The following is a 14,743-nucleotide window of genomic DNA, read 5'->3' as shown; positions in this document are numbered from 1 at the left end:
AAAGACTCAAAAAATTACACAAAACGTTTAAAAACTTACGAATTTTTTGAGTTTAAAAAAGCTTGAAATATGTTTTTTTTTAGACGTAAAATTACCCGCTGAACACTATGCAACAAGTTAAAATACTCTGCGATGCATAATTTTTGCGATATTGAGTAATAAATTTAAGAATAAGGTTAGAAGCATACAAGATCTATAAAGGAAGATGTGGTAAATAATGCAAGATGCAACATAATAACAATAACACAAATCTGAAATCTGACATAAGGTGATCAACATCAGACAAAAAAAAAAAAAGTAAAACAAAATAAGTCAATAAAAACCTAAACATGTCTTGGCTAAAACAGGACGTTGGTCCCTTTAATCTGGCAGTCTGCAAGTGCAACCTGCGGTTGATCGAGCATAACCACAGATTAGTTGATTAGCTAATCTGTGGCATAACTCCATTGACGTCACTATAAAGCCATTTTACTCGCTCTTTAGTGACTCGAAGCAAAGTTACCAGGCAACCTTCTTACTTTATAAAACTCGGAAAAGAACCACAACTGCATCAATGTTGGCTGCATAACATCGGGGGCAAAATAACAGAAAGTTTGAAAAACAAAATAATAAGATATATCATTATCAAACATGTTTATTTCAAATACATATTATCGGATGTAATTAAACACAAATAAATAATATTATATTATTAAGTTAAGGTCATCATATTGCCCTGAATGCAAAAAAATCTGAAACGGAGATTCCCTCAAAGCTACTTTCTCCAACTCTCCATTCAAAAGATGAATCAAATCATTCAAAAATTTAGTCTCTCTTAGGTCTTTTTCCAGCTTCTGCGCCCTATGAATTAGAACGTTGACGCAAAATATATCATCCTACAGAAAAAATTAATACACTTGATAAAGCAAATCCTGCATTCTTACCACAAAACTTTTTTTAATTTTATCTATTTCTAAATCTATATCTGCCGTATTCTTCCGGATTTTTGTAATCGTTTGATTAATAACATCGTCGAAACTCAAATTATTACAAATTTTTTTTCCGGATTTATACTCGTAACAAAAATGTTTATATTGGAATCCATCGACGACATCAATGTTTTGAAACTCGGATTTTTCAGCACCTAGTTCGTGGCGATCGCATTTATTTTCACTCAAAATCAAATCCATCATCAGGGACAACACGTTATTTTTATCGCGACTAAAAGTCTGGATTTCATCGTGGATAACGCTTTCCAAGTCTTGACAGAATGGGAGTCTGGTTCCGTTTTTAAAGTGTTCCAGATTAATCATGTTTCGATCGAAATTTTTATACAATGCATAGTGGACCACGGAGAGCAAGACTTTGCTTTCTATTGTGCAAGGGTTGATCAAACTGCAAACTTGTGTTTTAAAGGGTATTTCTCTATTAATATCCTGGAAATTATCGCCTAATTTGAAGTCTATGACACTTGTTATCGGTGCAGTTTCGACGGTGTTGTCACACAATTTTACAACAATCGACTTTTTTTCCATTTGTAACAATTTCTGATTGTGTTCTTGGTAAAAAGGAACACTTTCGTCAATAACTACATCATTTAGGTGCCATCCAAAGTCTGTATCTGTCGGGTTGTTGATGTAGGAGCCGTCTGATTTATATATTTTCATTGTTTAGATTGTTAACAATTGAAAACATTTTATTCGTTTTAATTCACTGAAATACGACAAAAGCTGATCTGCTACAGAAGAATTTGAATAAATATTTGTAATAAAAATACTCACAGAGGAACTGTTTTGTGAAGTCAGTATTAGAGACAACGGATGACAATTGTACTGATTAAAACTTAAATTGATGAAATACCAATTTTTTATCACTGCTTGAGTGATTGTTTATCTCTAAATAGTTTATAGGTGAAAATTACATTGATGATAATTACTGATAGATGGCCTCGAAAAGCCTTATAGCGTTATTTCGGCATTCGAGACCCCTATTAGTTACCTGTTTTTGACGCCTTATCAAAACTTTAAATTTTAATATTTTTTTTCTATCTCCGATTAATTAAGATTTTTTGCAGCTATTAATTTTATCAAAGACAATAATCATTACGAGAAAATATTTGTTTAAATGATGGCAAAGATAACGATTGTTTTAAAATGGAGCCTCATAACGCGCTAAATTTTGATTTTCTAAAGAGAAATGTTTTTTTCTAAATTTTATAAATTTATTAGAAATTTTATAGTTAGGCAGAAATGTGTTTGCTCAAATCGAAATTAAATTCAGTTTTTATTTCAAATTATGTCAGTATTTTGATGCACTGAATTTTTTATGCCCTTTTTAAAAATAAAAGGGATGACAACAAGAGCAATAACGTATCATGCAGGAATATATTATTCATTTCACAGCTATAAAAACGCTTACGTTTACTAGTAAAAAGTTCTCAAAATAGCATGCCATTACGTGACATTTATTTGAATAATAATACTACATTTTCAAATATTATTACACATTTTAAGATGTAAATATTTTTATAATATTAAATACGTCCGTAATATTTTGAGCAAAGAGGCAATTGACAAATTATTTTTTGTTCTAAAGCTTTAAGCATAATATTTATAATACACATAAAGTAAAAAAAATATTTTTGGGTAAAAAAAAATATTTTCAAGTAAAATGAAACCAACATTAGTCTCGAACATTCTACTGCTGTATACCTTATTACTACTTTTGGAATAATTTATATAAAAGTCTCAAGTTTGTTTTAGACTAATATCGGCCTAATCTATCAAATGCAATTAAAGCAATTTAAACTGATAGAAATTTGAAAAAATTCTTATCACTTGTGATGACGATAAAAGAGAATTTAGCCATAGGTATGGCAGTTGCAGTTAGTCACTTTATTCATTTGGTCTTAAAAAATTTGTTGACAAAGAACAGAGAATAAAAAATATGGTAAGAAAGGTTCCTAAAGACTTTCAAACATTAAGCAAATGAAAAATCTAATTCGAACTTGAAATTTGATGAGTGGTGATAAAAAGTATTCGTAAATGAAAACATGTTGAGAAAAATTTGTTTGTTGCAAGTACGAACGTCTAATATTACTACTTATTTAGGAACTTATGTAAGAAAAGATTGCAATCCAATTAAAAATTAAATTGTTATTTAATATATCAATGTCTTTTTTTTAATCTCAGTCCTACCTTCAAAATAACATTTCGCGACCGCAACCATTAATCGCGAATGTAGATTTTACAGACTAGTGCTTCAAATTCAGTCAAAAAGCATACTTTTTGAGCATTGTGAAAATAAATTGACTTGATAATAATAAAATCTGGTTTAATGTTTAAACGCCATTACCTAATAACTATTGGTCACAATCAATTTTCTTAATAAGAAAAAAGTGCTGTATAAAATTTGATGCGCAAAGACGTTTTTGACATATTCGCGCAAAGGGCTGCACTCGCTTCTTCGTCGCTCGTGCCCCAATAATGCGCTCGGGTGTAAAAAGTGTCTTCTCGCACTCGGTTCGTAAATAACTATTATTGGATCATTGATTATCGAGAGTAAAGTAGCCTTATAGCCTAACTGTGTTTTTTGTTTTTTTTTTTATATTGGTTTATACGAGTAACTTCCTTATGTCATATTAAAACTCTTGTCTAAGTATTTAATTCATATTTTAGAACAGGTTACTAATTAGTAACAGTCATCGAAATAAAAAATAATAATAAACTAGTTTTCTTTTCGTAATTTTATCATTGCAGTCCAACTCAAACAATATAAATGAAAAAAAGAAATAAGTAGAATAGATACCATTCTCTAATGTTAATAGCTAAAAATGACATACATATTTTTATTTAAATTAATGAGAAAAATTGTATGATACATAAAATGGCTTACCATTAAAATACGAAGCACTAACAAAATTAATTTAATCTAGGTAGAAATTTAAGCTTACTAAAATAATTTTAAATTATACAAAAATTGCCATAATATTGAGGTTAAAGGTCTTTATCATCACAAGATAAGTAAAGTAAATCTACAAGAATTTAAACATTTACACAAACATGTTTATATCAGTAGTGTTAACAAGAAAATCGTAATTAGATTAAATATTGATTTATGTATTAAAAACAACAAATTTGCGTTGTTGTAATACGATTAGGTTTAATAATAAATAAATTGATAACTAAATCTTAATCTATCAAAAAATTCTTTAGGAGTGTGTTTATTTTGAAAAACAGCAGCTTCATCAATATTTATTTTTTTGATTCAATCCTGGCAGATTTTTTTTCTTTCTCACGAATGCAATAATTTCGTGTTTTGCATCCAATTATTTTGCGTTTTTTTTGCGTGTGGTCGTTGTTTTGGGGTTGAAGGCTTAGTTAATAAGAACCACAGTAGATACCGCTAGGAAGGGGTTGTAAGCGTCGCCGGCGTCGTCATCGATTTTACGACGGCGGAATCGTGCGCGAGCAACGCTTTTAAAATCACAATCTAAAACAGATTCGTATCGTTACAACCGACATACATATCGCGTCCGTAACATATCAGTGAAATTTTGAAAAAAAGTGCGAAAACATGCCTTTTCCATGAGGATAAATACCAATGATGCTATTTTTCCAACCGCAGTGTGACAGTGACCACTTCAAGCGACTCCGGTACGAAGGGTTCGAAAATGGAAAAGTGATGGTCATTATGTTTAGGGAACTCGAGTGAAAATAAATGATGATGAAACAGAGAGGACCAGGACCTCCATACAATGTGATCATTTGTCTCGTTATTTTGATCGTAGGATGCACTACGTTTGCAGTCGGCGAAAAAAGCAAATATTGTGAGTTTTTCGTGTGCTATGTGTAAATTAGATTTAAAAAATGATAAAACAGTGCTTATTTTATTATAAAAAATTTTTGAAATAAAAATTGTCTACTAAAAAATTCTCATGGAGATGTTCATGCTGATGCATAATTTATGACGTTGTGGTCATTTTTAATGCAATGGTACTATAGTTGAAACAGTCAAAAGCAGTGTGAACGAGGCTTTACTAAAAGGGAAGGGCTATTTCAGATAATAAAACCATTACAACTCGAAACCACTTTATGATTTACGAATGCTTCAAATAAAATATTTTTCGAACCTAGTAATGACCGAAAAACTTGAGTGCCCTAGTAACTGAAATAATAGAATTGGTATCGATTTTATAATTTATGAATTATTTTTACACAGTCACATTAAATAATTCAATCTAATGTGATTAGGGTTACTTGTCATTAAATTGATGTTAATCTACTTTCCGGTAAAATGCTGGAATTTTTTTTTTCTAACTCTTGATACTATAGATATACATATCAACAAAGCTTTCACTCTTTTGACTTCAAACAAGTCATCATTGTGCAAGTGTGGAGTTGGATTCAAAAAATTGCTTTGTAAAGCGTAAATGGAAGAAATTAGCAAGTTTGAAGATTTTGAATACGTTAATTATGCATCCTCCTTTGATCTCACCTTTGTAACCCCATAAGTTATGCTTTGTAACAGGAAAATACCGTTGGCAATTTTCGCATTATCCGCCTCTTCTCAGGAAATTTTTCGCTCGCCCAACAGGTTTCAAATTTAGCGTTTTCGGTTTGCTTACGAAATAATTTTTTTATGTAAATATCTAAAGCTTGACTCCCAACCAATTGATTAATTCAAATTTGATTCGCGGTAGATTTGTTTCAAATTATCATCCAGTTCATTGAGTTATGTGTAAGTAATTGGTATTTTAAAGGTAGGTCTCTCTATTATCCCCTGTCGCGATCAATAAAGAACCAATCAGGCGAGCGTCAAGTAGAAGAGGTGTAAAGTATAAAATGAAAATTGATGAAAACCAAAAAACGGAATTCATCAAAAATATCTCCGTTTCAGACTCTATGCAATCCTTATGCAAAAACCATTTCCTGCAACAACTCTACCGGAAAATTGATGGTGCCGTACTTTGGTCAAAAAATGAGCGAAACTTGGATTGCGTTATCACGTTTCAAACACATTCGATTCTGCAACGGTTTATGTTACGGTTTGATTCTTTGCAACTCGACTGCAACGACCATCTTTACATCTATGATGGAGCGCATGCAGTTGGGACTTACAAGGTATTGTCTTTGGAAGCAATTGGACCATCTTTTTGGTAAATATTTGGTTTCAGTTTGACCTATCCTGTAGAAATACAAAGCAAACACTGGGGGCCATGTTCACTCGCACCAATTACGTTACTCTCAAATACGTAACGGACGCTTGGGGCACTAACGAGAACGGTTTTACTCTCGTCATAACGGCAGTAAAAGACCCGAGTAAGCGGGCGGAAAAAATTTACTCTCATGTGTGGTAATGCCATTTTTCAGAGCATGCCTGTACTGAGTTTCGTTGCAACTTGCGTGAGTTTTGTATAGCCACGGATTTGGTCTGCGACAGCATCAATCACTGTGCCGACGGTTCGGATGAATCTTCAAACACTTTATGTCAGAGTGAGTCCGAATATTGAGCAAACAATTGTATCATCAGTTCTTCTTTTGACAGGTGTTTCTTTTCCAGATAACGAGACAGGAACAATCCTCGGGTTGGAAATGACGTGGTTTGTTGTAACAGTAATTAGCACTTTGTTAGTTTTGTTAGTTTGCATTGTTACCGTTTCCATATGTTTATGTCAGCGCGGCTGGAGCGCCACAACCAGATCCGGAAACGGAAACGTGGCCCAACCGAACGCTCCATACCCACGTAAGTAAGATAATTAGCCCGAAAAGCTAAACTTTCCGACTCGATTTTACGCCAATTCATCACTCGGAGCGAAAAATTCAATTTTCCGCCCTTTATGACATCCGACACACATTTAGACGTGTTTGTTATACAATTGGAAAAATTACTCCTACTTATTTGGTAACAATTTTTGTTTGGTTTTTTGGGTCAAGTTTGGAGATTTCTTTTCTTCCTAATTTGCTATTCGTGTCAATATTGGCGTTTCGGGAGTAAAAATCCTTCGATTTATCTTGTTTATCGAAGCAAATGACACGCGAAATATTCGCCGGTGAATCTCGGGAGAGCTGTACCTTTAGGGAAATTGTGTGCTTTCGGTTCCAGTTCAGCAAATGTACGGTTCGAATGGTGCGATGAAACAGGGGGCTAGCATGACGACTTTGACGAGTGCTGGCGCCGCCACTGCAACCGCCGTTCAGGGAAACTGGCGCCACCCTGCGGGCCCACTAGGGTTCCGCCTCAGCACGCCGGCCCGGGCCCGCCTCTACTGCCAGGCAAAGTGAGACCAACGGCGCCCAACGCGCCCATCAACGGGGGAGACGCCGATCTAGTCTCACAAAGTCAAAAAGACGAATGGTTCGTCTAGCAGTAGGTAAGCAAACAACCCCCACAACACCAAGTTCACAAAAAATAAGAAAGTTAAAAACACTTTCATTTCTATCTTGAAACCAAAGCGAAAAGTAAAAATATACGAATCCTTCTAGAATAACCAAAATTTGCAAATTTTATAAAAACACAAGAAAGAAGAGCAAAAGAGAGAAGAAAATTATTGTATTCACCAATCGTGGATTTTGGTATATATAAAATATCTAATATTGTCCTGCGTTTCTTTGAAATTGTGATTACATTTGGTTGTAATTACCAATAATACATTAAATCGCATTATTTACATGTGTAACTTGAGTATGTTATGTGTAAATCTTGGCACAATTTCAACAAAGCGCGGCTATAGTATTTGTGTTTTTTTGCAGAAGCGGCCGAGTCGTAGCCTGCAGGGTGAGTCGAGTGCAGAACCCAGCGCTCGGCCTACAGCACAGTTTTCTACCAAATCGACTGTCAGCCACGTGACCTCTCCTCACTGTGTGTTTGACTATCCTTCGGACTGTATTTACGTTTAGCAATGTATAAGTATAGTACGAAACAGTGCATTTTACACAGCTTTCTTTTAAAATTCGACACTAACCTATTCTGTCTGGTACATATCTTAGCGTCAATAAAATTGGTAAAAATCTTGCGAGGGGAAGCGATACTAACATCACATTTCGTGTGAAAGACAATACAAAAACCAAAAAAATTAGCCTAATCTAGATGATAATTTAGGGAGCATTTTTTGAGAGGGGGGACCGAATTGTATGTTTATTGTGATGTCACACAGCTCAGTACTGCCGACAGGAGGCGCATCGGCCGGACGATACGCCACTGGAGAAAGCTTAGGAAACGTATCGAATCAACGCACACAGCCAATAGACAAATATACGAACGACACTATAGTACTGTATGTTTAACTAGATAGATGTAATTAGTGGAAAAAGCACTGTAATTGTATATCACCATGGCTGTCGAGGTCACTGGCAGCCTCCTTTAGAACAATAAAGCGAATTTTCAATTTGTCTATCCAAGAACGAGTGTAAACTTGTATGTATAGAACAATAAGCTGCTGCTAAAGGCGGTATTTTAGTGTAATTTTTCTATGGATGTGACGACGCTTTGACTCGATTTTTGGGGCAACGGTGAGTCAAGGCTTCGTTTTGCATCGCGCGAACAACTCCAATGTTATTCTACATGAAATTTCGTACCATTTTTTACTATAGCAGACCTGATGAGTATGTTTATACACATATCTTTTAGATAAGTAATTACATAGAATAGCTTCAGGACGGCTTCATTTGTATATTATCGTAGTACGCTTATTATAGTCTTGTGGGCAAATTTTCCTCTTGCCACTCATTTTACTTCGATTCAAAGTTACCAAAAAGCGGTAACAACTCGCCAAATAAGTTTCACGAAACAGAAACATATCAGGGACTCGCAATATCACCGAAAGCATTTGTAACATATCAAATTTGCTCACAAGAAATTTATTTTTATGTACTAATATTGTCCGCTACAATAAAACAATGCCGATGTTTAGTAAAAAACTAATTATTTAGAAAGCCTCAAGGCCTTTCCATTTTCGAGCTTTAACTATAATCACCATACACGAAATATGATTTCATTTCCTCAAATGTCTCTCTACTCATTGCTTGGAATTTTTCAAAAGCATCACGCAGTTGCAATTACGCTGAAATCTCCCTGAAAAATTTCAGCGTAACTTACGACTTGACTGAAAAATCACCCTTCCCTGTATACACTGTTGACCAATCGTTAGAAAATTACAGTCCTCTAGCAAATTATCAATAAAAATGTCCGTGTGTGTTCTTTAATGGAGTACAGAAATGTTTCTTTAATAAAAAAATCTGAACCAGGGTACTTTTTATTGGAGCTTTCGCTCCGCAACCACGAATACATCTCTTCCTTTCAAACACTAGACGCTCAAGAGCCAAGAGGCGGCTATTCGAGTTATTTCAGCTGCATAAAGGTAAACTCACCTCAGTTTCCGATCCAACAGTACCGTGGAGTTTGTGTCCCGAGACGTCTCGAGGCGGCCGCCACGTGCTTTTTGTCTAAATCTCGACGAGCTTTCGAATTTTTAAATTATGTGTGATGATAGAAAAAATGCCTGCTTAAAAATAAGTGATTCGAATTTGGAATGAGTGTTAAAAATAAACGGAAAATGTGGCTTAGAACGACCGTGCTGTTGTTGTGTACATTTTTTCTCGCAGAGGCCGGAAGATTTAAAAAACAAGGTAGCACAGATTCTTCACATATAATTACTCGAGACATTGCGCTCATATTTTTACTATTTTTATCCGGAATTAATAAATTACTATGTTAATTTGTGATTCATAAATGATAATATCGCAGTGGGTAGAAAAAATACCATGATTTATTGTCGGATATGCATATGCCGGCCTTCCATCGGAGTGACAACGTAAATAAATAAAATACACAATTACACACATCTGACAGAAGCATATCAAAAAGTAGTCGTAAATTTGGTTTGTCTGTATTTAGTTTGAAAAAAACAGACAGGGACCATTAGAAATCCTCAGAAAAAATCCTTATTACCTCCTTCACTTTTAACACTGGCCCTTTAGGACAATAAAGTACGGTTGTCACCTCGTGCCCATTTCTACCTGCTTGGTCACAATACACACCACTTCAAAAAGTTATTTAAAATGGCTATAAACATACAAGGCTAAAGGAAAAATGTACAAGAGTCAATAACTCTTATTTTTTTCATTGTACCCACCTTTAGACCTTTTTTAATCATAACTTAAGTCAGAATAAAGAAAACTTGGTGAAATTTTTTCTGTTACAAAGAAGTATTCCTATTTTTTTTGTTTTGTGTTTTTAATAACATTGTTAAATAAAAATGTCAAAATATTTTTTACGACTATTACAGAATAACAGTATTCTTATAATAAATTTGTTATAGAGATTAAAATATAACAGCCAAATGTTGTAAAGAAAATTGACATTAAAATATCTTTATAACATATTTTATTATTATACTTTATTTGATCCAATCATATTTTGATTAAATTGTATAGCTCAAGAAATCGATTTAATTATTTTTTTCACAATGGATGGACGGATGAAATGATGTACGAGTTAAAAGAATAAAGAGAACAAAAGGAAATCTAATTTATGCTTTTCCTACTACCTGCATCTATTTTAGACTTCAAAGAAATCAAAATATTTTACAGAGAAAATTTAAATCTATTTATTACTGGCCTTTGACGTAGTTTTTTAATTTTGAAAGCATTTCTAGTTGGTTACGAAGAAGGAAACATTTTATAAATGTATAGGTACTAATATAGTGTATACTCTTTTGTAAGCTTCTTAAGATTTGATGATAAAAATTTGCAAACAATACAAGTGCAGAGAAACTTGGTCGTTTAAAAGTTTCATTACTTTGAGTCCTAAATTCCATTTACCCAATAAAACTGAAATGCGTTTTTAACAACGCACCGTTAATGATCTCCAATCATACACTTCTTTTTTGGCTATCACTCACTTGAAATAATATATGAAAGGAAAAAACCACTGATGGATAATACAATACCGGTGAACAAGCCCGGCCTTTTTTTTTGAGATGCCCTTTTAAAATTTTCAATTTAATGGTTGGTAGTAAATGTCATTTAAAAAAATGCCCTGACTGCTATTTTAATTTCCATAGTAGTTCTTTTGAATCACGTTCGCTTCTATTGTGTTTCGTATAATACCGACCTTTCCTTTAATAAGAAAGAATCCGCTCTCATGTGATTGATACTAATAACACATATTATGGCATGTCATTTCCAAAGTCCTATTAAGAAATTTCGTTCGTTAATAAGCGGCATTAATAAAATATGTCTACTTGAATCATTCAAACGGCTGGTACTTATTTATATAAGAATTTAAAAAATATTGCCCCAGAAGTATTTGATAAATGATTTAAAAGTGGAATTGATACCTATAATGATCTCTTGCGGAATGATTCCCTTTATGGGTACATACAAACAAGACGACATAACGCAATATAAGAAGAAAGTCATCGACCCAACGGCTTACACAGGATGTCTCTTACTCACTAATAATTCCAGATATCGGGGTAACAAGGATGGATTCCTTCGGACGGGATATTTTATTATAATACGGTATACCAAACATCTCGAGACGAATGACTACTTTGCTGCAAAATGAGAAATTTACTTGTAATGAGGCAAAAGACAATAAAAAAATTACAATCCGCCGATGGTTCGCATAATTGACCTGAAACATTTTTCAAGACGGCAAGATTTATTTCCGCAAGTGAGAAAAACAATCCATTTCTATATCGTTCAGGTTGGAGAATTGAGTTCTTTCCTGAGACAACATAATGATAGGACAGGCTTCACAAAAGAAAGGACCGAACGCACTTATTTTTTAAATTTTTTGGTGCATTTGGATCAGTGGCGGCTCGTGGATTTGTTAATCGAGGAGGACGACGACATTTGTACCAAATAGGAAAACTTTATTAAACTTTTATAGCTTCGAAACAATTGTAAATTAAAACACTTTAAAGAAGGTTCAAATATTTTGCTTATACTCGTAGGTATATCTATATTTTGTGAAATTATTTAAGAAGTCGATAATTTTCTTACCAAAGAAGTTTTAAAAATTACCTGGGAATATGTTACGATGTTTGTAAACAAAGGTATTTGTCGATTTTTTAGGTTTGCAAAGATGTCCTCATATTTTTTTAGCAATCTTTCTTTTCAATAACTATTGTCTCACAATTCGTAAACAGTCCTCTTTGACTTATCTATTGTTGTTTATAAAACATTATAATTTTTTTACAAACCATATAGTCTTACATCTTAAAAGTTTCAATTTTTGTTATATTTGAGAACTAATTAGAATTATGGCCTCATTTACTTTTTGGCAACCGTCGTCATGCTAATCGCAAATTATAATTTTTCTTTAATTAAATGTTTTGTAAACAAAATTATACAATGTAAGTATATTATTTCAATTCAATTCTTCAACCCAACTGAATTCAAACCTAGCGCAGACGTGTTCATGCCGAAGGTATACCGCTTTCGGTCATGCAGTCTTCATGTCAATATGAGAATTTTAAGAATACGAACATTTATGTAGGCAAAAATTGCACATATGTGCGCTAATTTTGTCTATCTTACGTCCGCTTTTTAGATAAATTTCATCATTTCGATAAAATTTATCAACGTTAGTTAAATTTAAAACAGATACGATAACAACAAACGTTGGTGAAACTGGCCCTAAGTAGCGCTGCTATTGTTTCTTTAAAAATTACGAATAAAATTTGTTTAACGATAAATCGTTTCAAAAACCGAGCCTTAGAGGTATAATCATAGTTTGCCTCCAGCGACGTCGATATAGGCAAAAAAGTAAGAATAATAAAATGCAGTTAGACATTGGTTATTATCAACTTATTAATTTGCTATTTTTTAGATTTTAATGACGTTATCAATTTTTTTTATGTTATTTAAAATAAATTATTTGTTATTTTTTTGCCTTAATAGAAACTGGAAGAATTTTTAAAAAACAATTTCCTTTGGGCAAGCACTGCCTATCTGGCCTCCCCTGACAAACTGATTAAGAAAAAAAAAGGAGAAAGACTTTTCTCTCATTACATCTTTTTATGAGCACTACAAAAGCAAAGAATTTAAAATCAAAACTTATATGAAATTAAAGAATCAAACCATAAGAAAAATAATTGTTACTTCCTAAGTTGATCTAGTATTAAAAAAAAAAATTATTATATTTGGTAAAACGACTAACTCTATTTAGACAACTATTTAGAATGTTTAAATAAAAAGATTCAATCAATGTTTAGTATAGGTAACTCTTACAAAGACTCCTATTTTTAATAAGTAGTGAATTTTTAAAACAAAAAATATCAAAAACAATCTTTTAAGTAAAATAATTCCAGTGTTTCCCAATTATAAAGTACGTACATCACAATTTAGTTCTTGAGAAATATAAAAGAATGAGGCTCTCGTGCTTGACGGTACATTCCCATGGCAATTTGGGTGTATTGTACTGATATTTTCGTGGTTTCAGCGAAAATAAGCCAACTTACTTTTTGGTCAAAATGAGAAAACTGGTTCCTCGAAGTCGCCAATTATTCAGGAAAGCTTTAATTGCCAATTACCGAACGAAACGTACCGAGAAAATTTCGAATATTTAATCCGAAAAAATAAAAGAGCATCCTACTGCACATAAATTTGTCAATTAAAGAATTCTTTTGTGTCTTGCATTAAATATGTGCCTAGCCTCAATTTCGTAAGCAAGATATTCATCTGCATACCTACGATATTTGATTCATCATTCAACCGTTTTAATTATGATAATTATTGCAATAGTTAGATCAGTAATTTTAATTGAAATCGTTTTGATAAAACAGCCATTTCCTCACACAATGTAGTGAATAATGTCTCGGGTTATTTCTGGACGCATTATCCGGTTTTCTCTCAGGTCAGGGTCTTTTATATTAAATTTGTTGCAAATTCTTAAAAGGATAAAGTTTCTCGTGGTGTTCGCGAATATAAACATCTGCCGTCTGAGATATTTATATTCGTATATAAATAAGTTGTGTGAAGTTCGTCTTCAAAAATGTAATTTTAATTTAGTCCTCTTATGTGCTACAACTTCTTGCTCATTAGGGTAGGTCGTAAGCCGGTCTAAATCGTGATTGTATTTTTTCCGCAGGACACAAGCATTTCAAAAACTTCAATCACGTCCGACGAAACGTCTCTTCCAATTTCGGTTTGTGGCCATCATCGTTCAACTTAGCCACGAAAGCTATAATTTCTGCGAACGCAACTTGTGGCGAAAATGGCCGTGAAGAGTTCTGCAGGATGCTCGAAGGTGGGAAAGGACGATGCGGAATCTGTGATAATTTCAGCACCGATCCGGGAAAAAAGCATCCAATTAGCTACGCGATCGACGGCACACATCGCTGGTGGCAGAGTCCGGCACTGTTTTACGGCAGTAAATACGAATATGTCACAATTACTATCGATCTCAAACAGGTAAGTGCTTAATTGGACTGATTGTTCCACGAGAAAATGATAAGAACGTGACGGCAATATTTTAACTTGTAATTTGGTCGATAACTGCTCGGATGCGACAAGAAATCGATATCGGAATAAAACTAATTACAAAATTCTTCACACTACCAGCAACACCATAATGTAGTGCTTTTAATTTGAGATGATTAACAGAAAGTGATCTTTTTGGCTTTCGGATCTGAACTGTGACGTATAGTTACGCCCCTGGTCGATCACATTCCTTTGTGAAAATTTCTTTTTTCGTGGAATCGGTGGCTTAGCAGGAGTTAGTTGGTGTTAATTCTTGTTTGAGTCAAACATTTGTA

The 14,743-nt window shown here is 33.5% G+C and overlaps 3 protein-coding genes across 8 annotated transcripts in view; 2 read left to right on the top strand and 1 right to left on the bottom strand.

Moving 5' to 3' along the window:
• Nucleotides 1-618: 618 nt before the first annotated feature.
• On the bottom strand, nt 619-3,729 carry LOC123013337. Of its 5 annotated transcripts, none has more exons than XM_044411793.1 (3): nt 1,761-3,729; nt 924-1,717; nt 619-875 (listed from the first exon to the last, which is right to left on the bottom strand). In XM_044411793.1, exons 2-3 carry the CDS (start codon nt 1,644-1,646, stop codon nt 684-686), a joined length of 915 nt encoding a protein of 304 aa, XP_044267728.1. In that variant the 5' UTR covers nt 1,647-1,717; nt 1,761-3,729; the 3' UTR covers nt 619-683. The 5 variants fall into 5 exon arrangements, with proteins under 5 accessions (XP_044267728.1, XP_044267729.1, XP_044267730.1 ...); XM_044411794.1 differs by having other exon boundaries at nt 924-1,714; XM_044411795.1 differs by having other exon boundaries at nt 924-1,692.
• A 697-nt stretch (nt 3,730-4,426) lies between these two features.
• LOC123013336 lies at nt 4,427-9,224 on the top strand. Of its 2 annotated transcripts, none has more exons than XM_044411791.1 (7): nt 4,427-4,807; nt 5,878-6,101; nt 6,155-6,299; nt 6,351-6,473; nt 6,541-6,723; nt 7,084-7,351; nt 7,731-9,224. In XM_044411791.1, the coding sequence occupies exons 1-6, from the start codon at nt 4,699-4,701 to the stop codon at nt 7,260-7,262; spliced, it is 963 nt and encodes a 320-aa protein (XP_044267726.1). In that variant the 5' UTR covers nt 4,427-4,698; the 3' UTR covers nt 7,263-7,351; nt 7,731-9,224. The 2 variants fall into 2 exon arrangements, with proteins under 2 accessions (XP_044267726.1, XP_044267724.1); XM_044411789.1 differs by having other exon boundaries at nt 6,526-6,723.
• Nucleotides 9,225-9,372: 148 nt separating this feature from the next.
• The window catches only part of LOC123012584 (laminin subunit alpha-1), a 29,341-nt gene continuing 23,970 nt past the window's right edge, over nt 9,373-14,743 (top strand). Inside the window, exons 1-2 of the mRNA XM_044410603.1 lie at nt 9,373-9,605; nt 14,077-14,399. Of these exons, the coding sequence (XP_044266538.1) occupies nt 9,509-9,605; nt 14,077-14,399 (420 nt within the window). The 5' untranslated portion in view covers nt 9,373-9,508. The remainder of the gene's footprint in view (nt 9,606-14,076; nt 14,400-14,743) is intronic.

Source organism: Tribolium madens, unplaced genomic scaffold (assembly GCF_015345945.1).
Source record: "Tribolium madens isolate multiple individuals breed KSU strain unplaced genomic scaffold, Tmad_KSU_1.1 Scaffold_96;HRSCAF=242;Tcas5.2_LG5, whole genome shotgun sequence".
Classification (NCBI taxonomy): Eukaryota; Metazoa; Arthropoda; class Insecta; order Coleoptera; family Tenebrionidae; genus Tribolium; species Tribolium madens.
This window is presented reverse-complemented; position numbering and strand designations above follow the sequence as displayed.

What these genes read in the sequence shown, in the direction of transcription:
- LOC123013337 (XM_044411792.1), bottom strand. Translation starts at nt 1,646, where the DNA reads ATGAAAATATATAAATCAGACGGCTCCTACATCAACAACCCGACAGAT. An exon ending in AAATTAAAAAAAGTTTTGTG is followed by an intron (nt 876 to 923) that starts GTAAGAATGCAG and finishes TTTTTTCTGTAG; the next exon opens with GATGATATATTTTGCGTCAA.
- LOC123013336 (XM_044411789.1), top strand. Translation starts at nt 4,699, where the DNA reads ATGATGATGAAACAGAGAGGACCAGGACCTCCATACAATGTGATCATT. An exon ending in TTCAAACACTTTATGTCAGA is followed by an intron (nt 6,474 to 6,525) that starts GTGAGTCCGAAT and finishes TTCTTTTGACAG; the next exon opens with GTGTTTCTTTTCCAGATAAC. An exon ending in ACCGAACGCTCCATACCCAC is followed by an intron (nt 6,724 to 7,083) that starts GTAAGTAAGATA and finishes TTTCGGTTCCAG; the next exon opens with TTCAGCAAATGTACGGTTCG.